Source organism: Boleophthalmus pectinirostris, unplaced genomic scaffold (assembly GCF_026225935.1).
Source record: "Boleophthalmus pectinirostris isolate CB_2022bp ecotype Guang Dong unplaced genomic scaffold, ASM2622593v1 HiC_scaffold_8, whole genome shotgun sequence".
In the NCBI taxonomy this organism is placed as follows: Eukaryota; Metazoa; Chordata; class Actinopteri; order Gobiiformes; family Gobiidae; genus Boleophthalmus; species Boleophthalmus pectinirostris.
Genome location: NW_026571515.1, coordinates 28,260,551 through 28,285,456, shown reverse-complemented (window position 1 = coordinate 28,285,456; position 24,906 = coordinate 28,260,551). Strand labels below are relative to the sequence as shown.

Sequence of the window (24,906 nt, the reverse complement as noted above, 5' to 3'; positions counted from 1 at the left end):
CAGTGTTTCAGTTGAACTCTGCTTCATTTATTTTCATTTTATTTTATGCATAATTTTTGAAAAAAACCAACACCCAAATATAGTAATTTGGCAGTGTGAAACAAGATTGATTTGTTTATCAAAACGACATTTTCCCACCACAGGAAACTGACTACTCCTGTTCTTGCAGTTTAGAAGCCAAATAAATCATGTCCACGTTAAAATATTAAAATCAGATTACATAACTTTTGCCTTTGATTGCATTACTATTGGTGTTACTTTTATTGTAGTGGTGTACTGATGTGTGTAAGTGATTGAAGTATAGCACAGTCACACAAGTGAAATAAATCAAGAAAACAATTTGGTTGATTATATCTCATGATGACAAATTTTGCATATGCTTTCACTCAAAACAACTGCGTCTATTAAAAAAAATATATATAGACCACTAGGTTTAAAACCAAGAAAAATCCAAACACGAACTGAGTGGGTGAGCAAACTAAATTAAAAGTTTACTTTAGTGTAGTGAGTCGACAAGTCTTTGGATTAATGAAAACATGTAATGTGTAAATTGAAAAGTGGTTTAACAACTCTTCAAGTAGTTTCTACTATAGTTTTCCAAACTGATTTTCCAGGGTCATCACTTTTGTGCACTCTTCTTTGAATATGGAAACAACAAGTTAAACTGTAATAAGATATTGATAAGTATAAAACTTTCTGGCTGTTTGCAAACTGGAGCATATTTTCTGCAGTTGCACATATATATTGAGACTAAACTGGGACTAAACCTGGAATAAACCAGGACTCAACCAGATATAGAACAGAACCAAATCAAGATCAAAGCAGTGTTAAAGCGCCCTTTGAAGATAAAATAAGTGTATCTGTATTTATGATTCATCTATTTTGTGGACAGGGGTCACTGTCATTCTCACATTAAGAAAGGAAACTTGTTCAACAGGTCAAGCTCACCTCTGCGCGACAGCACGAGTGCCATTTCAGACGCTTATTGGATGAGAGCCGCTCTTGCCCTTGGGCGCCAAAGATGACGTTGCCATGGAAACAGCTTCTCCTGTTATCAATCATGGACTGTCTGGCAGGTAACCACCTTTTTATATGAGTAATGATTCTTTCACATTGGGAGACATTTACAGTTGTGTGGTGAGGAGTGAGAGAGAAGGGTTGGAGTTGATTTAAAGAAACACTCCTTGATATTGACTTCCATTCACAATACTGAGTCTGTGGTCTTCATCTTTATCCCATCTGTAATCTGTATCCCACTAACCGGATACTTCTCTACACAATCCAGAATTACAGATGTGCACAATTGCAAGCAGTGACACAACATTTACAGTTTATAAATACTATTCTTCTTTTCTTTCAAATTAGGTTTGCAGTAACTTATCCAATCCACTTTCTGTATGCGTCTGGGAAACATTATTGTAGAAGGAAACCAGACTGCAAAGAGACAGCCCAATGTGAGCTTTTATAGAGCGTAAAAATGCTGACAAGAGTCTAATTTGATCTATAACATATATGGCACACAAGGTCAGGACAGTGTAAAGGAAATGAACAAGGCAGAAAATGCTCAGTTAAATCAAATCTCAACCACAATGCAACTTTTAGCTATAGCTATAAATATTTTTCAGAAGAAAGTATTTTCTAAAATAGTGACTCTTTAAAGCTACCATCTGTAAGTGCATTAGATTCCCTCACAGATGGTAGCTTTAAGTTGGTGTAGAACAGCTGCAAATTGGCCGTTTTTTAATAGATGTGTGTCATGTATTATTGACAAATCTTAGAAGGCTCTGCTGAAAATGACAAAAACAAAAACAGTTTTAGAAAAACAATACTTTAAAACTAAAGATCTAAAAATCATCATCTACTTTTTAAATTGAGTGAAAATCATATTTTTGTTGCATTAGAAAACATATGGTTCATGGAAAAAAATAAGTGTGGAAAAATCATACACCTTACAAAATCTTTACATTATCTTTGTATTTTTAACAGTTTGTGACCTAGCCGATAATGTGAAATTTACAGAGTCAATCCTCATGGAGCTCTACTTTCCCTGTGCCTGAATGTTATTACTTTGGGATCATTGGAGGTCTGTCCTATCAAATCTGCGATTTACTGCTCTGCGTGTCCTTCTCAAACCTGTGTGTGTGTGTCTGTGTGTGTCTGTGTGTGTGTGACAGAGTGCCTGGACAGTGTGTCGTTCCATGGGCCCAGCTGGAGGATGGAGCCCGGAGACCTTTTCATCCCCGTGGACTCGATCGAAGAAGAGGCGACTCTGACCTGTGACGCCAAGGGAAGCCCACCGCCTCAGTACAGGTAGGACCAGCCCATATGATGATAAAAATCTCATCTCTGAGCTGACACCATACTATGGGGGTGTCATATTGTGATCTAGTGCTTCTTGCAGTTCTATACTCAATCAGTGGTCAGCTTCATGCTCTGGGTGAGTGACAGGTGGATTTAACCAATACCAGATGAAGTGAACTCTCAGAAGAAGAGAAAACCAATTCTTCAAAGCTTTGCTTAAATTTTTTATTATTCTAAGACTAACCCCCAATTTACACCAAAGTGTAACAGCGTGTCAGCACAGCATACGAGCAGCATACACGCAGGTATGGCTTTCCATTTTAACCGGTCAGACAGTTTACACCAGCAGTGTCATATGCGTGTCCATCGGCCATCATTACGCTATGCACTGCTCAAAATAGGTTGGGGTTCTAATTTGGAGTGTCTCCAAGCTTTTTAGCAGGGAAGAGCAATGTGAAAAGTTTAGTATTTAAAATGAGAATACACAGAGGTTGGCGTCACAGGTGCAGCTTTTCTGCGTCTGGTGTAAACTGAAGCTTTTAAAAGTAAGCGCGTATGCAGCTCTGCCTATATTACATGTCACTGACGCTCCTGGTGTAAATTCTGAGTAAGTCTATGTGTCTTGCATTAAATAATTGGCTACTGTAATGCAAACAAATATACTTTTTAAATTTATTATATTAAAATGTAATAAAAATGTATCAAATAAAACATGGGTATCTTTGTCAAATCTGGAGGAAGATGTCATATATTCAAGGCCATTACTTTTACTAATCCATCTAAAACTTAAATCCTTGAATATCACAAAAATTATGTTTTCTGAAAAGCTTCCCACTTTTGTGGAATTAAAAACAACCCATTTTTGTTTTTAATTCCAATCCTAATTTCCTGTGTGCATGCTGCAATTAGCACTAGGGTTACATGTTCCAGTTGCCTTTCTGAGTTGTCAGAAAATGGAATTGTTTAAAACGCCTGTTGTCAATAATTACAGAGCCAAAAAGAAAATCTGTGATTTACTTCTGTTTGAAAGTCTGTGTTTGGCATTACATTTTCAGATATATTTTTAAAGGTGCACTTTGCAACTTTTCTGATGTAGTGTCTGCCACTTCCAACTAAAATTTTCCACTATAGTATTTAATATGCCTCCATAGAGACAAGCATTGACGGCACCAGACTGAGATCTGTGGAGAAACTGCTCACAGACAGAATGCATGTTTTTCAATGTTATTTTGAGCAGCATCTGTAATTGAGTATGGAAAAAATTTAATGCTGTACTGTAGAACATTCCAAACAAAGAAATACCACCACCGTGGACATAAGCATTACATTGAATCCATTACAAAAGCATCATAAATTCACAATTGTAAAATAATTTAAAATAGTTACCTTTCAGAATTAGCACTATAGATACTCGCAATGTGTTTTAGTTTAAGCAGTAGCATCATTGTGCCTAGACTAATTCATATTGACAAAGGGGCTGCCAATCTGCCACCAGTCGCGCCTGATACTATCTCAGCGACACACGTGGCGCATCCTAATGATCGCATGCTCTTGTAAAGTCACCCGCCGACCAATGGGAACACCAGTTGCAACCAACAGCCATTGATTACGAGTGTCTTTGGTGTTCACTGCTGGAATTACTTGTGGCCATGTGAGCTGAATGGTACTGATGTGGGGAGTGCGTATTCTCATTATTCCTGGGCTTTCCAAGTCCCCTCATCTAAGTCTGAGGCATTACCATGTAGTGATTAAAGGTGAGAGGAGCATGTTAACCGCGCTGTGTCTTCTGGATAGGCTGCCGATGCCCCCAGCACCTCCGCAGCTCTCCTCTTGAAGTGTAAATCGGCCCCAACCCTTTTCCTCCTTTCTCCTGCCAGTCCTGTCACTCACAAAGACATGAGATCCCATAGTATCCTTAGTGTAGCTGCATAATAAAAATCACATATAGAAGCAGCCCCACCACCAAACTCATAAAAGGGAAGGGTTTGGGGATGGTGACCCAACCTTTTCTTAACCTTTGGTGAAGTGTAACTTTTTTGTTTGCAATTGCCTTAAAAGAAATAGACAAAACTTATTAGAAAAAAAGACGTAATATAGTAGAAGTTATGACATCGTATACTTGTCAAATAAATGAATATCCAATCCACTTTACTTATATAGTACACTGCATGAACATTAAACTGTTTCCAAAGTGCTGCACAATACAAAATACAATGGAGATATAAAAGAAAGCTCTATTTAATTCCACTAGTGTTTATTAAAATCAAAGCAAGAGTATCAATAAAACAAAAGTGTACCCACACAATAAATGATACTAAAACTATTATTTTTTAAAAATGCTCAATTGAACAACTATTTATACAAAAAAAGATAATAATTTGGACATTTGTTACTTCAAATGTGTTGATCTTCAGTATATTAGAACTAGTATAAGACCACATGATACTATTTCATCCATCCATTTTTTTCTGCTTTATCCAAGGCCGGGTCATGGAGGGCTTTTCATTAAACACTTAAAAATTACATTGCATTGTCTGAAATTAGTATTGAAATTGAGTATCATGCATTTTCCATTTTTTTCCGTGACACAATACATTATACAGATTCACTGTCAATTAGGACCCAAAACTCTTCATAGGCTGTAGTTTGTTTGTTTTTTTAATGATTGATATTACAAAAAAAAAAAAAGAGAAAGAAAAACTATTTTTAACTTTTGATTTTGGTAACTACACTTTCAGTAGTTCCTCAGTAGCTATGTGATTTGGTTTCTTATTCGATCATACGAGAAATAATAGTACCTTTTACAGAAGAGCACAGAACTGAAGGACCCTTACTTTTCTGTCTGGGTGCTACATTTCTTTACTGTTTTGAGATAAGAAAAATGGCTTGGATGAAATCTGTACTTTCCTTTCTTCTGCCAGTCTTGCCATACACTCACAAAGAGAGTGAGGCTGTAGTGTCCGCATTATAAAAATCACATATAGAAGCATCCTGTTTGATCATAAAAGTCTTATTTCAAACTCACAGTGACTTTGCTAACCTTTACTTGACCCTCTCTGGCCTTTGTCTACACCCCAGTGACTCTGTACTTGTGCTTTTGCCTGGCCCGGTGATCCAATGACACATCTGCACAAAACCTGAGTCAACAAGAGTAATTGGGTTTGGAGTTTCTATTCACTCGCTCTCTGCTCAAAGAATCACTTAACTGCAGAGACACTTCACAGTAGATCAAAAAAAGGTGATTTCTAGAAAACATAAACCACATATCTAAATACTTCTTTGTACCAAATATAGCCAATCTGGCCTATATAACATTTCTGGTTATGCCAACTGCCGGTCTCCGTTGAGATGTGATTGCTTTGCCTAGTGTGGTATTAAACGCGCTGATCTCCATGGTTACAAGAAGCTAGTGTTTCAAGTAAAGATACAGGTCTGAACTGTGGAGAGGTGACTCCACTCACACCAAGAATGTAAGTTTTCAAGGCATTTTCAGAAATTGTAGCACCCAACATGAACATTCAAGACTAAGTGTTCACGTGAAAACAAGCAGACTACACCAAAAACGTTACACATTACACCTTTAAATGAAAAAATATGCTGTGTATTTCATGTGATATAGTTTGCTTAATGTGATTTGCTCTTAAATGTCCAATAAGAAAAGGCAGAGAAAAGAAAAGAAAAAGCATTTTAAGGAAAAGAGCATTTTAAAAACAGATCTAAGTCATGTTTGGAAAAAAAAAGTCTATATTTCTTCAAAGTATTTCGAGCATACCTTTCTCCTTACTGCATTATTTATCCAGTGTTATAGCATAAGTCAACTTAAGGTAAAACAGTAACTTTGTAGTTCATGTGAGCTTACTTCAAAAACCTGAACTTTTACTTAAAAGGGCATTGCTCAGCTGCACAGTTCTCTGGTTCCCTTATGGGTTCCTATAGCAATATAAAAATGCACCATGTCTGCCATAGACACTGCCAATCTTACTATTACTATAGTCCATATGCTGTAAAGCAACAATGGGAATTACCTTAGTTCTTTTGGTGTAATGTAGTGTACTGTGTGTAGTGTGTAATGTAACTACTTTTACTGTACACAAGGTACACATTAAACATTGCATGTTGTCACATTATTACTTGGTTTTACAGTTTTTTTTTCTATACCATGCTATAAAACGTGCCATGTTGTTAAACCTCAGAAACTCACCAGTGTGTTTCAGAGCAGACTGCAAAGATCTTTGATTATAACATAGAGCTCAGTAAAGATAGTATACATGCACACATTCACCTTTGTTGTGTACCATTTGCACTGGCAAGTTTAGAGCAATATTTGTGAATATAGCATACTCATAGCATGACTTTCTTTTTAAATTCAAGATGTCCAACTACGCAACAGGATTAGAGGGTTTTAGGGGAATCTTTTCAGAAATGACCGAGACTTCATCTCGCAGTAGGGACATACACAGACACTAATAAATCCTAAAACTATCAAAACTGGAAATTCATTTTGACAAGAATTGATACTTAAAAAACAGAACACAAACAGACATTTCGGGAAGAGTCTTCGAATGGTCTTGATCTATATAAAACTACTGTAATTTTGTATTGAAAATAAGCATGTGTTGTGTTTAATCAGCATTATGGTATTAAAATAGATATTCAGCATTTTCATTAGTGTAAAAAATAAATAGTAATGTAATAGTACACATCAGTAGAAACAAACACTATTATGGAAATTTGCCGTGAACTTTGAACTTTCTGTTCCGGTTAGTGTGTTACCTGAACAATTAGATTCTAAGGTTATTACTCCCTATCTTCCACTTGAGAGATGATAACCTAATCTACAGGGGTACACTTATGGAAAATGTGATGACTTGTACATTTTCTACTGTACAGATTGGGCTCTTGTGACTCTATGGTGAAAGATATTAGCCCAAATGTGACACTGTTCTGCGTAGTGTTTCTTATTAGGACAAAAAGACTGTTAAAGGGTCTTTGAACTCATCACTGCTTTTAGTAAAGTTATAAAGCACAGAGGTGACGGAGCAACACTGTGAATAATCTATCTTAATACATTAACATTGTGTTTAAAGTGTTGCCTTTCTCTGAAGAAATGCTAATTGTTCCATTGTTAGTATTAGTGTAATGCGCTCACCTGCTATGATCGCGTAACAGGGGTGACAGAAAGAACAAAGCCCCTCTCTTGTCGCCCATGCCCACTGTTCGCTCCTGCCAAGCGCTAATAGCTACACTTAATGAGAAGTCAAAGGTGGAATACTGTCACTTTATGTAAATATAATATGACAGTGAAGAGGTGGTTTATTCTGATGGTAATATCACCAGTGCCTCCTAAAACCTTTATGGGCGCTTGCCTCAAATTGCCCTGGATAGCTTTGTGCATGATACTCTAAGATGAAATTTTAATGATCCCAGTGGGGAGGTATGGCATAGTCACTGCGGTAAAGCCCAAATGGATTGAAAAAATTGAGAAATAAATAAGACTGCTGACGGAAACATGTAAAGAGAGCATTATTAAAGTATAAGCTTCAGCGAGTGGAGTGGAAAACTTTATAAAATAATTACTACAATGAAAGTAGGAAGTATAGATGCAAACATACAATGCAATAAATATGCAGCTGCGGAGACCAAAAATGCCTCAATAGCCAAAATCTGAACTGCGGTATTCTGTTTCCATATGAGAAATGTTGCCGAGAAGAAAAGGACTTTGTGAATAATTGGGCTTTCTGTCCTTGAAATGAGTTTTGCCAAAAGCACTTGTGCAATTGTAAGTGCAAAGTACCTGTTTTTAGTCAGAATAAGTCTGTCTGCCGCACAGTCATTTCATAGCGCTCCCATCTCTTTAGGCTAAGAAACTTCCTCTGCAAGATTTTGTCATACTCATTTCAGGACGAGGTTCTACATGGCTATATTTTATGAACAAAGCATTCTCCTTTGTTCCTCTGAGTTGATAGGAGTTTCTTTTAAGGGGACATATTATGTAAAATCAACTTTTATGAGTTTTTAACCATGTTATAACAATGTTCCCTCATCATTAGCTTACTCATTAGCTCAGTTGTTTTGTATTCTATTGTTATTTAATTTTGTATTGTCCTGCATTTGAGGCTTGAGTGCACAAAACAAAATCAGTTTTTCTTTCCTCTATAATTAGTGGTCATTATTAAAAACAAATCAGACTCTTGTCACATGTAGTAGGTTCAAAACAATACTCCATTGCCATTTTGTACGAAAACATGTAAATGAAAATCTGCTGCTTGGTCTGGTCACTATAAAGAAACAAAGCTTCTCAGTACTGCAGTACTTGCAACATGAACTCAATGGACTTGTGTCGGTTACTAAGTAGTTAGAGTAATATTGCAGTTTACAACAAACAATATATAAAATGATCTTGTATGATAAAGTACCCAGCAAAAAAAAAAAAAAAATTGTTAAATATATGTTTAGTAAATATTTAGTCAATAATGCAGGTGTTACATTAGTTCACTTCTTCTCTGTGAGTGTTGTGTACTCTAATGGTAACACACATTGATACATTTTAAGAAAATGGTGAATGTTTTTACCTGGTTTAGGACAACAAAAAAGAGTCTGCTTTTTCAACTCCATCAGTTTCTCTGCTGACACATTTGGCATTTGGCATTTCAGTGCTGATAATTTACTTTTGTTTCAAATAGGGGTGGGCGATATATCGATATTTTAAATATATCGAGATAGTTTTTAAACTCGATATGAATTCTGACATATCGTATATATCGATATAATGCTTATATTCAATTTTGATTTCGCCGCTTCGCTTGTTTACCTTCTCTCTCGTCGCCTCCGCGCGCCCCCGCCTCCCTGATTTTGTTCGCTCGTGTCTCCTTCACTCCTCGCTTCCGCCGTGAACACCGAAAGTTGGTGCCAGTGAAAAGCTTCAAGCACCACGAACCTTTTCCACCATTTACAGACAAAACCATCAGCAGCACATCCTCATATTCCACCGAGTCGCGTCCTTTAGCCCAAAAGAAGCTAAACGAGCTGAGCTGCATGAGAAGTGCTGTTTATGCAAATGAGCCATGCGCTTAAGTTTCGTTTCTGTAAAACGTAAACACACATGTGCAGATCTGCATTAAACACATTATTATCGCAAACGAGCTGATGTGGCTCTATAGTCGTTATGTTTTATATATTGTAAAGTTTAGCAATGTAAAGTTTATTTATGCAGAAGATTTTAATTAATAATCTGTTGCAGTGTCACTTGTACAATAGTGTTTGGAAACGTTGGGTTTGATCTGCAGTGGATTGTGGGAAACCTCAGAGCTCCTTCTGCTGGTGAGGAACATGGATCTGTTAAAATAAGGAACATCCTGAACTTCCTCTGCTAAAGGAGCTCGTGGTTCTGGTTCTGGTCTGGATAACAGAGTTAATGCAAAGATGAGCTTGTGTTCGGTTGTTTTATTTATGAATGAAAAGAAGAAAATATGTTTTATTTATTTTATTTTACAGTTAAATTATTATTTATATAATTAGGTTTTTTTGTAATCTTAAATGTTCCTATATGAACTGCCAACCTCTCACACTTCAATTAAAAAAAAAAAGGACCTTGTTGTATTTGGCAGATTTGTTTTTGCAGTTTTCAGTTTTAGGGGGTTATTTTTTCTTGAACATATATCGAGATATATATCGTATATCGAGATATAGCAAAATATATCGAGATATATTTTTTGATCCATATCGCCCAGCCCTAGTTTCAAATGAATCTAGTTTTGTTACAAAAGATATACAAATTCTGATAAATACATAAATACATAAAACATCTTTACTCTCTCTATATATAATAGATATTTTATTCACACGTGACAGTTAATGAATACATTGATTCTTCTTCCATTTCCTCCTCTTCAGCATGTGTATTCACTGAATTTAAATATGCAAATTGACCCTTTGTAAATAAATAGAGTGAGTGCTTTTCCCTTAAGTGTGAGCTGTCTTTCAAACAAATGTCTGCTGTCCATAGTTACAGTGAAAGGCCTTAGCCACCTGTGACCTCCAACAGAAATAAGTTGAAAAAAATGAATAAATGAATGAAAAAGTATTTGCAAGGATAAATAATTTACTAAAGAGATTATTCATAGAGCTACATCTGCACTCATGGCCATTCTTTGAAACCGCAGCACTGAAAGCACTGTCTTAAAAGCCGTGTTTGTGGGTTTGCTGGACAGCTGCCTGCAAAAGTTCTGGTGCTCTTTTGAAAAAACAGAATGGAAAATGACCAGGACACTCTTCTATAAATAATTGAAATCCTTTTATTTTGACAGTCTGGTCGTGTTGTACCTCCGATATCACCTCCTCCAACACAGTGTGGCATGTCTTTTTGTCACTGTCTAAATGTGTCTATGGATAATCTATTAACAGTTGATAGTAAGGGTTAAAGGGCCCATACAGTATTAGGCTGTTTTCTGATCTGTTATAATGTTGTTTCCTCATCAAAAACATACCTGGAGTTGTGGGGTTTTTTTTCACTCATGTTTAACACACAACCCTGCATATTTAGTTCTTCTTTAGTTCTTCACACTCAGTTCCATTTTATGATGTCATGTGGTAATACAGGGAGTGCTTCACTGTGTTCTTAATCTCGACTCACCTTCACTAGAATCGTGTAGATATTTTCGGCCTTAGAATTTCCAGTGTCTTCTGAACTTTAGGTAAAAGGTAGCTGTTAACTTGAAAACAACCACTTACATGAGATCACAAGATGGAGCTGTGCCTTTTGAGCTTTGGGGATGTAGACATCCCATTAATGCAGGATTACGCAAACTTGCGTGAATGAAACAAAACACAACTCCTGGTAACAACATCTATAATAATAATCATGATTTGAGATCACAAGAGTCTGTTTTGTCTAATGTAGGATCTTTAATAACTAATGGGGCTTTGCAATGAATTGGATAAGATAAATCGAGATAAAGTGATTTCAAAATTTCAGTGACCAGTTTCAGGCTTTTAAATGGAGAGATAAAAAACAATCCTTTGTCAGTAAAAGCACGTGGTTTGGGGCAGAGTTCAGACTTTTTCCTTTTTATTGTTTTAAGGGGCAATTATTAATTATTAAGTCTTGTTTCTTTATCTTCAGCAAATATATGGAAAAGAGAGAATACATTTTTGTCATATCTAACAGCCTTTTAATTTGTATTATGAAGGATACTTTTTTCAATTATAATGCTCAACATTTTTTATACTGTCAGAGTTTGCAATTTTGCTCAAATACCTTGAACAACAAAAAACTGCTTTTGTGACTCAAACTAGTAGCCCATCTTCAGTTTAATTGGTGCAAGCTTCACTTAGAAACTTTTTAAAGGATTTGCGAAAAATAAAAGAAGCCCTCCGACTGCGTGCCTCATTACAGTGTTATAGTCAATTTGGGGAGCTACGTGGACTTGATTCTGCCCATACACCACGGATACACAAGCGCAGTAGGGAACACATAGCCAAACCACTCAACGTTGATTTTGTTTGTTGGCAATAGCGGGCATCGTATATAATAACTCTTGAGTTATCATTTGAAGTTGCTTGTTTTGTTGCTTTGTTTATCCCTCAGCACTTCAGCCAAAGAGATATCAGATCTAAGTGTAATTCTTGTGGTAAACTATAAGTGTTACCTGAGAGAGAGAGCTGTTGAATCTAGAAGGATAAGACTGCAACACTGGCTGAGATTTTATGAAACTGAGGAGAGGACAAGTGACTGGAAGTAAGACAAGACCGCACCAGTGCATTATGGATGAGAGAAGGGACTTAGGAGGGGTTGTAAAATTTAATATGACATGTTCAGTTCGGCTGCTGCTAGGTAAAGCGCGAGAAGTGAGAAGCAAGAAGAAGAAGAAGGGAAGAAGTGACATTTTGTAGTTTTTTGTTGTTTTGGTCTTGCTAAATCAATTCAGGTACTTATAATATGCAATATAATTCAATACAATGTGGTTATTTTGAGGGCTTTCTCTTATGAAAGAACAAAAGGCTCCCGAATGCAATTTCAGCAGACTAGACTCCAGGTGGTAATTGTAGGAAACATAAAAAAGAACATATCACCTCATATCAATCATAAAATGTGTTTTACCTGTTGAATTGCACTCAGTATTGTTGTTTGGTAGTGCTGGTGCTGTTTTAATTACATGCAGTTCAATATTTTCATTCACTTAATTGCTGTAATGAATATTTTTTTGATGGAAATGGATGCTGACAGAAATTATCTGGAAATAAAAAGATTAGAGCTAAAATGAGGTTGACGTCCACGTAACTTTTCTGGTGGAGGGTCCATCAAATGCTGTTCTATGTGGAGATGTTATTGCTTTGTCTGGAATGATTCACACGCCTTTCTATCTTCATGGAGACCAAACCAGACCAAGTTACAGCTCATATCTTTGGAGAGGTGATCCCATTCACAGTCAGAATGTTGGTATTTCTCTGTATTTTTTGAAATATAAAACCACTTGCAATTGAGTAAATGTGAAGTAGAGCTGTTTGATCATGCTGTGGAGCATTCCAGGCAGAGCAATGACACATCCATAGAAACAAGCAGGTGACGAACCCCCAACCAAAAAGTTACATAGTGCACTTTTAAACTTAACTTCAGTGTAGCTTTACTCATTGACTTTGGTGAATCTTCTGGCTATTTTTGTACTTGTACATTTGTAAGCATAAATGGAACTACAGCACAATTTTTTTACACACACTAACTGGGCATTTAAAGAGTGGACAGAGAGCAAGGCATAATTTTTATTCGTTAATTTACTCTGGGCTTGTTTATTTCTGTTACTCCAATTCCTATGAGACTGTTTGAAGAGAGCACTCATTGGTGCACGACTAAATTGTGATTATAGATGTCATGAATTCTTTTAATCATGCAGGGCTCAACAATTTAGTAAAATTATTGCAATTCAATTTGTTTTTTATGTTATAATTAAGCTTTAGTTGACTGTGCACATTAATGATAGCATAAAGAATTAAACATTCAAGAGAGAACTGAAATAAAAGCTGCTAAACCTATATAAGAATCACATGCGTTTATGGGAGTTTATACTACTGGGCTATCAAGGCAGTGGACATTATATAACTGAAATAACTGCAGCCCTTGCATTTTTCTAATAGCAGCGATTCAAACAGCAATTCTCATTTGATTGCAACTAACTTCTGCACTAGTCACATATTATAGAACAAGCTGGTAAATTATTACACTCATTTTCATAAAATTCTATAGTTCCTCTTACAATAATTACAGTAACAGTAAAATGTCACATTATGACATCGCTATTGGACACCAAATTTCAGTTTTTCCACCTGTAAACCTTGCATCAAATCTTTTACAAGCCCTTCCCTGCTGCAGCCTCACCTCAGACATTTGAAAGAGACAGACAGAGCGCGATGCCAGCACTGATGGTGTCTCTGCCCTCACAGATGGTCGCTGAACGGGACCCTCATAAATCTGGGCTTGGAGCGGCGGCGGCGGCTGTCCGAGGGTAACCTCATCATCAGCAGTCTGGACCGGGTGCAGGACGTGGGGCAGTACCAGTGCATGGCCTTCAACAGTGTTGGAGCCATTCTAAGCCGCAGAGCCAGCCTGCAATTCGCATGTAAGTTACACTGGTGTATATGGACTACCTCATATGAACAGGAAATTGATAGTTTTCAGATCATAGAATGTGATGCTGACATAAAGGGCTGCGATGATCTATCAGCTAATATTGACTAGTTGATTATAAGAAATAATCATAATCATACATAACCATATCTTAATCTGGACTACACACATACAAAAAGATATTTTACAACAAAGACAGTAGCATTATTAAATCAAAATGTAAAAAAATGAAAATCTATTTCTGATTTGCATAAATAATACACTTTAATTGTAAATGTTCTATATTTAGAAGCTTTCAGTTACCATATTACAGCCTTTATTTAGTGTATAATGTATTTAAAAAGTCCCCTGTACAGTAGAAATATTTTTTTAGTCAACTAGTTGACTAATCAAAAAAATTAATTGCAGACTAATAGTCACTGGTGCGGGAGTCAGTATTTCTGTTGCTATGTCTAGTCTAATATGAGATACCCAGAACAACAATAATTTATCTGATTATGTGCAATATATTAATAAAAAGGGGACTTATGTTGGGTATTGGAGTATGCTAAAGCCATAAGTATTGGATGTAAGTTATCCAGGCTTCTTTGAACTGCATGATATGAGATAGACATGAAATTGGTTGTTTTCGGATTACAGAATGTGCTGATGGTATAGTCGTGCATGGAGTGCACGACTGGTGCATGGAGAGAGGGGAGCCAGTATTCCTGTAGCTATGTGCAATTCTCTTATGAAATACCCAAAATGAAATTGTATCTGATCATGAGCTGTATGTTATTAAGATGGTCCTGCGTCCTGTTATATTGGGCTATCCACACGCACTAAATCAGCATACTGATATGAATAGAAATTTTATTACCCCCTTATCTCATTTAACAGACTACACACCAGTAAAGCAGGAACTGATAATGACTTTGATAGAACATTTTTTCACTGTGTAACTTTAATTAAAAAAAACACCCAAAACAAAAAACAAATACCACTGTTTTTACTCGTCAAACTGTGTCAAAATAAAGCCTAAACCAGCACCAACAGAAGACTGCACTTGGATCAATTTAGAAGATCAGCCAGAATTTTTCAATATTTCAAATCAGATCACAATACAATTTCAAGACAAGAAAATAAGTTTATAAGTTTTCTGGCTTTTTGGCTGATCAGGATATTGCTTTAGCTCATATTGTGATAACATAATTTACATAGTGCATCCCTTCTGGCACACACAGTCACATAAGCTCAGTGAAAAAGGACTGCAGAACAATGTCGACATGCAACCAGAGCGCATGAGTTACTTGTGCAATATTTATCAGAGTGACTTAGAGTTGGTGTTAAGCTACATTAAATGTTAGAGTAATGTGGGAGCCTTGTGAATGTTGTGGTTGTTATTCCTTTTGGACAGAGTTTCACACCAAGTTTTAGAAAGACTTTTTTTTTTTTTTTTCAGTTTTGTTATTTGTCACATTTTACTCTGTACATAGTACAGACATGTACTATGTACTATGTAACATGTATATGTACATGTTCCGATAGATAGATAGTTAGCTTGCAAGTTAATAGATAAAGCAGATTACGGTTGAAGAAAAAACTTTTCTGGTGGAGAGTTCACCACCTGCTTGTCACCATGGAGATGTTCTTGCTTTGTCTGGAATCTTCCGATAAAGCATTAAATGGACTCATCTTGCATTAACTCCATAATATGGACTTTTAACCTAAAAACTTAATGTGAGTGGCCTTGTGGTGTCACTTGCTGTGTACAGTACAGAGATAAATATGTGTAATGCCATACCATGGAACATTCAGGGCAGAAGCAGGTGATTGTGACAGACCAGACAAGTTACAGAAAAACATTTTCAGATCCCTGTTAGATTTTGGAATATTGGCTCCTGGATGGGGTATCAGCTCAGCGTTATGGTTGAGCCCAAAAATTGATGTAATAACACTTTTTATTGGCCATTGTTTTCAGCTCTATAGTTTCTTGAAGGATAAAGGGCAGTTACAGAACATATTTTAGTATGATTTGTTTATATAACTGTACACTAAATATACTTGGAAATGCTAGATCAATGCATCTCTAGTTATGAAACCTGCAGTTGTCAATGTCTGTTAAGACTGATCGAAGAAGGTGATGCATGAGGAAGGCCTTTTGTTAGTATTTCCCAATCCAATAGACAAACTACAGTAAACCGAAATAGCTCAAAGAAATTGTTGATTTTTTAGTGGGAAAGAGTGTCAGGATACACAATATGGCGCACTTTCCATTAGAAAAACAAATTACTAACCCTAACTCTTTCCAAGTATAACAGGCTTTCCAAAACACCTGTAAACTCAGGACCAGAACAATTTGGATCATGTGAATTCAGAGTCCAGCTTCATGTATGCAGTGTATTACACAAGAGGAGTTCTCCTGATTTTTAGTTCAGTAATGACACAGAAATAGTAATTTTACTGACTTTCTTGTAGTTTATTATTTTGATCCTTTCAGTTAATGATCATAAGCAGAACAGTTATAGAAATGTATGAAAAACACAAGCCTTTATACAAAATAGTTTATTAGGAAGTAAAGACGTATAGCACACTACAAAGACATAAGGTTTCAGGTTTCTTTATTAGTGCTAAAGGTTAAATTTGTTTGCAGAATGGGTCATAGCAGACAGCACATGATTTGCAGATAAACATAGTGACAACTTACTGGGTATGTCTGCTTACCTCTTAAACTCATGGTAATAGCACAGTTACTACAACAGGACCACTGGCCAACATGTAATACTTGACTGTAATTATCTGAAGGATGGTTACAATAATTACTCTGGTTTTAACCATTATGGATATTAGTTCATTTTGACCCATCTCTGTATATTGCAGGACCAACAGTTACAGTTTCAGAAGCCCAAGGATCAGTAATTATTTAAATAATCATTTTTGATTTTATTTGAAAGCCTGATATGTAGGAGGCAGCATATGTAGCCCAAACAAGCTCTGCGCAACCTGCATGGTGCAACATACCCTGTCAGACATTAATATTGTATGAGCTTCTGTCGAGATTCCTATAGTAAAGGTGGCTGTTAACTATATTGTGGTTGCCAAATTGTGCATTTCATGTCATAACATCTGTAGCCAACATAATATAAGTTGTGTGAAACTGCACTGCATTAAGTTATAGTTGTATGCTGTTAGACAGATTGCTATAGACTTGGTAAATGGTTTTGGATGGATGTCAGGAGAAGTGGACCCTCTCTCATAAATTTTTAACATACAGTACAGCCCATGCATTTCTGTTCACTGCAATATTTACTCATACAATGCACTACCTGTACTTGTATAAAAAATGTATTCATTTTTAAAGGTATACTATGTAACTTTTCTGCTAGAGGGTCCCTGACCTGCTTGTCTATTTTAGATGTTATTTGCCTGGAATGTCCCACACTATGGCATTAAACATGTCTATCTTACATTTTTCAGTTCATACATTATTCAGTTCAGACATGTTCAATTCACACACACAGAAGTGTTTAAAACACCTTGAAAAAACATGCAATGACATCCATGGCATCCTCAGATCTAATCTGTAACTTGGTCTGGTGACTGCACTTGCTTCCTTAGCCAAGAAGATAAGTTTAATACTATACCGTGGAACATTCCAGGCAACACAATTGCATCTTCATGGAGACACTTCCACAGGAAAGTTACATAATGTATATTTAAATACCTTATCCCAAAGTTACATTACAAATGGTCCAGTTTATAGTACTGGACCAGATTTATTGCTTGAATGTATTTTGTATTCTATATATTGTGCTTTCAGACAGCTATAGTATGAACAGTCTGTTTGTGAATATCCACCCATTTCAAGACATCAGATTGTATCACAAATGCACACAGCCACATCTTGACATTTATGCATTATTTATGCAGTACAGAGATGGTATTTACTGTTTATACAATACTAAGAGATATATGCTAACTTCTCTTGTGGCGTTCTGAACCTGCGCGATGACATTTGTGTTGGCTTTATAAATTGAATGCTGAGAGGCGTTCCGTGTGTGTCTCTCTGGGGCTTTGCCAGTGCAGCACTATTAGCTTATGGGCCTTTGTCAGTGTCTGTACTGAAAGCTTTTACTCAGATGTACCCCACTCGGAGACCCAGGGAGCCCCCACTGATCTGTCCTCTCTGCCTCCTCCCTCCTCTCCATCTCTCTTTCCCTCTCTACTCCCCTCCTCTTTTCCTCACTTACGCTGTCTTTCTCTCTCCCTCTTTTTTTTTTGTCTCTCTTTATTTCCCCCTCTTCTCAATTTCTCTACCCCCTCTCTCTCTCTATGTGTCTATCTACCCCCATTTCATCACATTGTCCCTCTGCTACTTCCTCTTTTTATCTATCCACCAATCTTTTTTCTTCACCTGACCGCTTTCTCCCACTGTCTCCCTCTCGTCTCTGTTCCTCTGTCTCATTTCTCTTTCTTATTCTGTCCCACTAATCTTTTTCCTCTGGACCATTTTCTCCTTCTACCCTTCTCTCTCTATCTCTCTTTCCTTCTCTCTCTCCTGCCTTACCTCTCTCTCTCTTCCTCCCCCTCACTGTCTCTCTCACTCTATCCCCCTCCCTCCTGTATCTCTCCACAACGCCCCTCTCCTTTCCCTACGTCTCCCTCCTCTCTCTCCCCCCTCCTCTTCTCTCCCTCCCTCTCTCTGCAGATTTAGATCATTTTAAAGTGCACACCAGGAGCGCCGTGTCCGTTCGAGAGGGACAAGGAGTGGTACTGCTGTGTGGAACCCCCACTTCCTCAGGAGGTAAAAGCCAGACAGTTAATTGAGCGGAACAGAGATCAATGCGGGACTCTAGTTCTCTCAGTAGATTTTGTGTGTCAGTGTATTTTGGGCAGTTTAAAAGTGGTATCAAACAAACAAACATATGTCAACTGTGTCTAGTTGGTGATCAAATATTTTAGCTTTCAAAAATAGAGGACAACTACTACACAACTACACTTGGGCAAAAATAATTTTACACACTAAGTCCTAGGTGATAATCATTGCTTTTTATGCACCATACGGTATATTATAAGTGATTGCTCCTCACAGATACTGCAAATATTCATCATAAATAAAAGCTACAAATTTCAAAACATGGGGAATATGTGCATTCATACCGAAAGTGTTTCAATACAACTGTTACGGTAATTTAATGTTGAGTTTGAGGCTCTTTGTACAGTGGCCTAATGATTTGTACACTCATTTCAACAGCAAACAACCATTTGTAATATATGATACACTCAGTTCACAAGCAACTACTCTAATCCTGTCTCATCATCTGCGATTTGCATTATTAAGCAGGAGTATACATGCAAAAATGTTTTAGAGGCATTGTTGTTGTTCTTTCCAATAAACATTTGACTTTTTTTCTCCAGATCTAACATATGCATGGGTGTTCAATGAGTACCCATACTTTGTTCAGCAAGACAATCGGCGGTTCGTGTCACAGCAGACTGGAAACCTTTACATCTCCAAGGTGGAGCCATCAGACGTGGGCAACTACACCTGTGTGGTCATGAACAGTGTGACAAAGGGCAAAGTTCAAAGTTCACCCACCTCTTTGATCCTCAGGACTGACGGTGAGCCTGATTTTTTATTCTTTATTAAAAAGTTCTACACAAAATGAGGATGAATGAGGATACAGCATTATAAAGTAGATCATAAAATAAAAACAAGAGCCACTCTGTACAGGATGGTGCTTCCTGTTTTGCATTATGGAACCAGCCAAGGTCACTGAAAATATTGTCATGATTTATATATAAAATGAGGTGGTGGTCAGTGGTGCAAATGCACTAAAACTGAAAGCATTTTTTCCCAGATTTTTTATTTTTTTTCCCAACATATATTATTATTTTTTTCTATTTCCACTTTACCACTTAATAAAAATCAAGCGACTGCAGTTGTGGATGGGATGTGAATTCAAGTTCTGACATCTGAAACAATAAACATGAATAACTACCACAGACATTTAAGTGAACAACATAATGTTAAAACAATTTTTGTTTTATTTTTTTCATAATGCAAAGGTTAAAGGGTAATGTTTGGAGGTGCTTTAGTGCTGGTAGTGCCCGAGCGCCCTCTGCTTTTCCACTATGGCCGCTCCTTTTGGGTGGCTGGATGGCTGTGCACTTTCACACTGAAAATTCAGAAAACGCTTCCCCTCTCATGCTGAGAAGAGTGCAGAAGGCTCCTGCACCTTCCTAGGCAGTTTCTTATTGTCTTTGTGCGTTGTATCTCCACCAACTCCGATACCAGTAGTTTGAGAGTCTCTGCGGGTATCTGGATCCAACCAGTTTGTGTTTCTCATCTCAGAGATTATTTTGTTCTGTGCTTTAAGTTGTTCCTTCATCTTTTCAAGGACTTAACTGATGCTGGATAGCTCTTGTTTGAGCTGGACTTTTTCTCTCACTGACCTGTTATACAGATATCAGATCTCCTTGTATACAATTATTTGGATCTCCAGCTCTTTGTCTTTCTTCTTGAGAGAAGCTTTAAGTTTATGCATCACCAAATTGTTAGTCTTATTTCTGACTTTTTTGGAGTTTGGAAGCTCTTGCTTCAGCTGCTCATTTCCCTGTACTGTAGACTTGTACAAGATCTCCTTATGTACATGAGTCTGGTCTTGCAGTTGCTTGTCTTTCTTCTGGAGAGTATCATTGCAATTTTTTTCAACTCCAAGTCTCTTGCTTTGTTGATTCTCTCCTGAGACCTAAGATTGTGGTCCAAAGAATTACTTATTTGGACCCAATCTGCAAGTTTGGCCCTTGCTCACTTCAACTCTTTGCAAAGTGCCGTGACCAGAGCGCTCTTCTCCAGGGGTGGAAATACCTGGAACAGACACCAGTTGGGTCTCCTGTGGCTCTTGACCGTTCCCTGTTGGTGTGGGGCAGAACAGAGCTCAAGGTCGAAGCCGTCATCATACAGGTCTCAGTGTGCTGAGAAGTTATGAGCCAAACAAAAGTGGTTCTAGAGAGTTTTCATTTCCATGGTGATCAATGATTCTATTTTGTAATTATGGGATGATTTGCAAATTAGGAAGTAACTATTCCAAACAAAATATATCATACTATACTACTATGTTATATTATTAATATCATTTTGACATCAAATACTAAAAATACATCATTATTACATATTACTAATACATATGGCTGCTGTGTTCTATATATTCTGTTTATATTTGCTGTCATTGAATTAACAGTTGAATAACTGTCAAGGCATTTTGACATTACTGGGAAATAATGCTTGTGTAGGGTGTGGTTTGTGTATGGGTTTAGTATATACATATTTTCATTTGTACATAATATTTAGTAGGGAAGTTACCTTCTGTACTCAATAAGAGACATTTTCTTTTATGAAGCGGCTTGATTCATATGTTTTAGATTATATGAATACAGTAATAAACAGGTAATTGATTACATTATAAACAGTACATAATAAGTTCAGATTTTTACTGTATTTATTTTTTTAATTACATTTGTGGGTTTACAATACAAAAATCCAAACAGTAAAATCACATAGTTTCACAAGAGAAAGTAGGGAGTTATGTTTGTGTAAGTGCAATGATTAATTTATCAGGAAAAAAAATGTTTACACAGAAGAGTGAACCATTTACATAGAACAAAACACACTGTAATTTGAATACAATTAAAACAATATTCATTTTCCAAAACCTACAGCCTTAGAAGAAGTCAAATATATCCCCTCCTAACACAAAAACCCATTTTATTCAACAATTTTTCCCCCAAACTTCACCTTAAAGTTATCACAGTGGCCTTATTTTAAACCACTTATTTGGAACCTTGATACAAATTTGTTTACTCTGTTGGAATTATTTTTCATGAATATAATGCAAAGAATGTTGCTCTGGGTGTGTTTGCTTGCACTGCTCACTAAAACACATGATATGGATTTAGGTACATTCAAAACAGTAATAGCAATGGATATTTTTTTATTTCTAAAAATCTTCTATGCACAAAAATAATGACATTTTGCCAGTTCTTCTTATTTATTTGAAAATAATCTTACTTTGGCTGTTTCAACTGCTTATTTATTCTGATAGAAAATAATCTGTTGTGTCTGCTGAAATGATTAGATATGTGGTTTCCAGGAGTCCATTATCTACAATATCTGAGCTTTTTGACTGGGAGAACTGATGTGGTAAATGTAGCAGGTACTGGCACAATAAGAGGGTAATAATCAGGCAGTGTCCCCTTAAGTGCATTTATCTGATCAAAAATTGGCCCGAGAGCCAGCCCCCCTTCCTCGATTCTCTGGACTTGCAGTCTTCTAATGCCTGTAAGTAAACAGTTATGCTTAAATGTGGGCCAGCAAACAAAGCCTCCAAATCTCCTCTTTGCTGACTTTGCGTTCTTTCAATTTCCCTTTAAAAGCTTTCTCTTTGCCTCTCTGCGCTGTTCTATTCACCGTTACACTCTCATAGAAGGAGTGAATAAAGATTGCCTCGGAAATGAATAAACCATAAGCCATACGCCATTGGACCATTACATTGAGTGTTCTTGTGGCTTAACCAGTAGAGTTTTTGCGTCCATGTTGTAGCATACATTCAAATCCTGCCGCATCACTTGCACATCCCGGGCTCCACAGTCAGAATACTAATACAAATGCACTGTTTGAACTGCCCACTCAACTATTGAAAAATGAAATCAACAGCTGAAATGTTCCCACTATAACCCACCAAGATGAGATTTTTGAATTATTTCTCGCTGATACGCGGGTGCTCTTGGGTGGCTGCACATTTAAAGCAACGCTCTACTTTACTTTGGTTTTACCCACCAGAGGATTGTAAGCTTGTGTGTCTTTTATTCCTACCCCTGTTAGTTTTACCGCTCTATTGTTTTGGTCCATGATGCAGGCCGTATTGCATGTAACTCATGAATAATGCAAAGCTGAGAGAGTTTTTCTGCTTATTTCTTTATTTGCACAGGCGTGATGGGTGAATATGAGCCGAAAATAGAAGTTAATTTTCCAGACAATGTATCAGCAGCTAAAGGATCAACGGTTACGCTGGAGTGTTTCGCCCTTGGAAAGTGAGTAGGAATTCTTCATGTTTATAATGCGAGCTAAAAATACAAAAATTTTGATACAGCTACTAACAAGGCAATTATTTCCCTTATCCTGACTGTGCTGCAAACTAGTCCGAGCTGCCTTTTAACAATGGATTGGCAAACTGCCCTGAACAAATAAATCAATGTTGTGAATAGGCTCTTTGGGGCATTAGGAAAAAACGCCAACAACAACAATTTAATATTTTGTAGTTGAAGTGATTTGCTTCAACTTGAAAGTCTCCTATGGTCTAAAAATCCTCATTTTTAAAATAAGACATCATACGGTGAATGGGGGTAAGGGGAGGGAAGAGACATTCAGTAAGTTTTCCCCAACCTAAACATTTAGTGGCATGGTTTAACACATTTCTAATGGATGATGATTTTGCCCACCCATAGTCAGGAGTCAGTCTTACTTCTAGGGATGTCACAATATTAAATTGTAGTTGTAAGATTGTGAGAATTTATTTATTTTTTTTTTTCAAATGATTCTGACTTGAATCATCACAATTATTGATTAACAGAATAATTCTGACATCCCTACTCATGATGCTAAGACTGGCATGGACCTGAGCATAGGACTGTCACAATCATAGATTTTGAATCACTACTGAGCTATATCACAATAAATTATAACATTGAAACTACTTTATGTCACTGAAACAGTAAAAAATAATGCAAGATTTCAGTAAACCTGCATTTGAATACAAATAAACAACAGAAAGTATCAATAATTAACCCTGAAAGTGACTTTTTCGTCACTCTACAGCTCATATCTTATCATATTACATAAAAAATACCAGAAACCTCCCCACTATTGCAACGAAAATATACTCATAATAAATATTGAGCCTCAAAATATACTGTTCCAACTTTCATGTACTGAACGACAAGTTGATATAGTAATAATTATGACAGGCTTACCCGAGCATGTGTGGTGCAACCTGTCCCCTTAGTCATAGTGTAACACCTAAATTCTTTTTTGTTTTCTAAAGTCCTGTACCAGAAATCACCTGGAAAAGAGCAAATGGCGTTCCGTTCCCCAGCAAAGTTAAAATGAAATACTCCAATGCGGTCCTGGAGATCCCGAGCTTTCAGCAGGATGACACTGGAGGCTACGAGTGCGTGGCAGAGAACAAGATGGGCAAAAACATAGCCACTGGCAAACTGGCCTTTTACGGTAAGCACTGTTTCTCCTAAGATCACAGACTTTCATTTAACGGTGGCTTTTGCTCAGAATTATGTAAATTTTCTTCTGCTGCATAATGTTGTGCTTTGTGATAACGCCCATTAATGCCTGGCCCTCAATATTTAGAAGGCACATGGGGAGGTTTTATTGGAACACTGTGCAACCTTTTCTCCTCAAATCATACATTCTCAAGAATATTAATTAGGCTTTTGTTACACCTTTATAATTTGAAATGCTATTACAATTCATAAACATGCGCCTGCAGTATTTTCTGAATGTAGTGTATAATCTTGTAAAAGTCAGTAATGAGTCACTGACATATGGTTTTAAAATTTTGTTAAAGGGCCCATTTTATGCTCTCTGATCCATGTTATAATGTTGTTTCCTCATCACAAACATAAATGGAGCTGTGTTTTGTTTCACTGACACGTCTTTAACACACAAACCTTGTATATTTAGGCTGAGTTCTTCTCTCAAACAGAAAAACACGGTTCCAACTTGTGATGTCATGTAGGAATACAAGAAGTTCTCCATTATGTTTTTAAACTCCAAACACTTTCACTAGAATCATTTGAATAATTTCAGCCCTGGAATTGCCCTTCTCTGTTCAATAAAGGTAAAAAACTACTACATCACAATGACATCATGAGGTGGAACAGAGCATTTTGAGCTTTGGAGATAGTCGAACATGTGTGAATGAAAGAAAAAA

The 24,906-nt window shown here is 36.8% G+C and overlaps 1 protein-coding gene across 1 annotated transcript in view; it reads left to right on the top strand.

The window, feature by feature from the left end:
• The first annotated feature begins 1,021 nt into the window (after window positions 1–1,021).
• LOC110164994 (contactin-3-like) overlaps window positions 1,022–24,906 on the top strand; it is a 68,527-nt gene continuing 44,642 nt past the window's right edge. Inside the window, exons 1-7 of the mRNA XM_055166030.1 lie at window positions 1,022–1,076; window positions 2,175–2,310; window positions 13,738–13,913; window positions 18,609–18,704; window positions 19,319–19,522; window positions 22,891–22,993; window positions 24,004–24,188. Of these exons, the coding sequence (XP_055022005.1) occupies window positions 1,022–1,076; window positions 2,175–2,310; window positions 13,738–13,913; window positions 18,609–18,704; window positions 19,319–19,522; window positions 22,891–22,993; window positions 24,004–24,188 (955 nt within the window). The remainder of the gene's footprint in view (window positions 1,077–2,174; window positions 2,311–13,737; window positions 13,914–18,608; window positions 18,705–19,318; window positions 19,523–22,890; window positions 22,994–24,003; window positions 24,189–24,906) is intronic.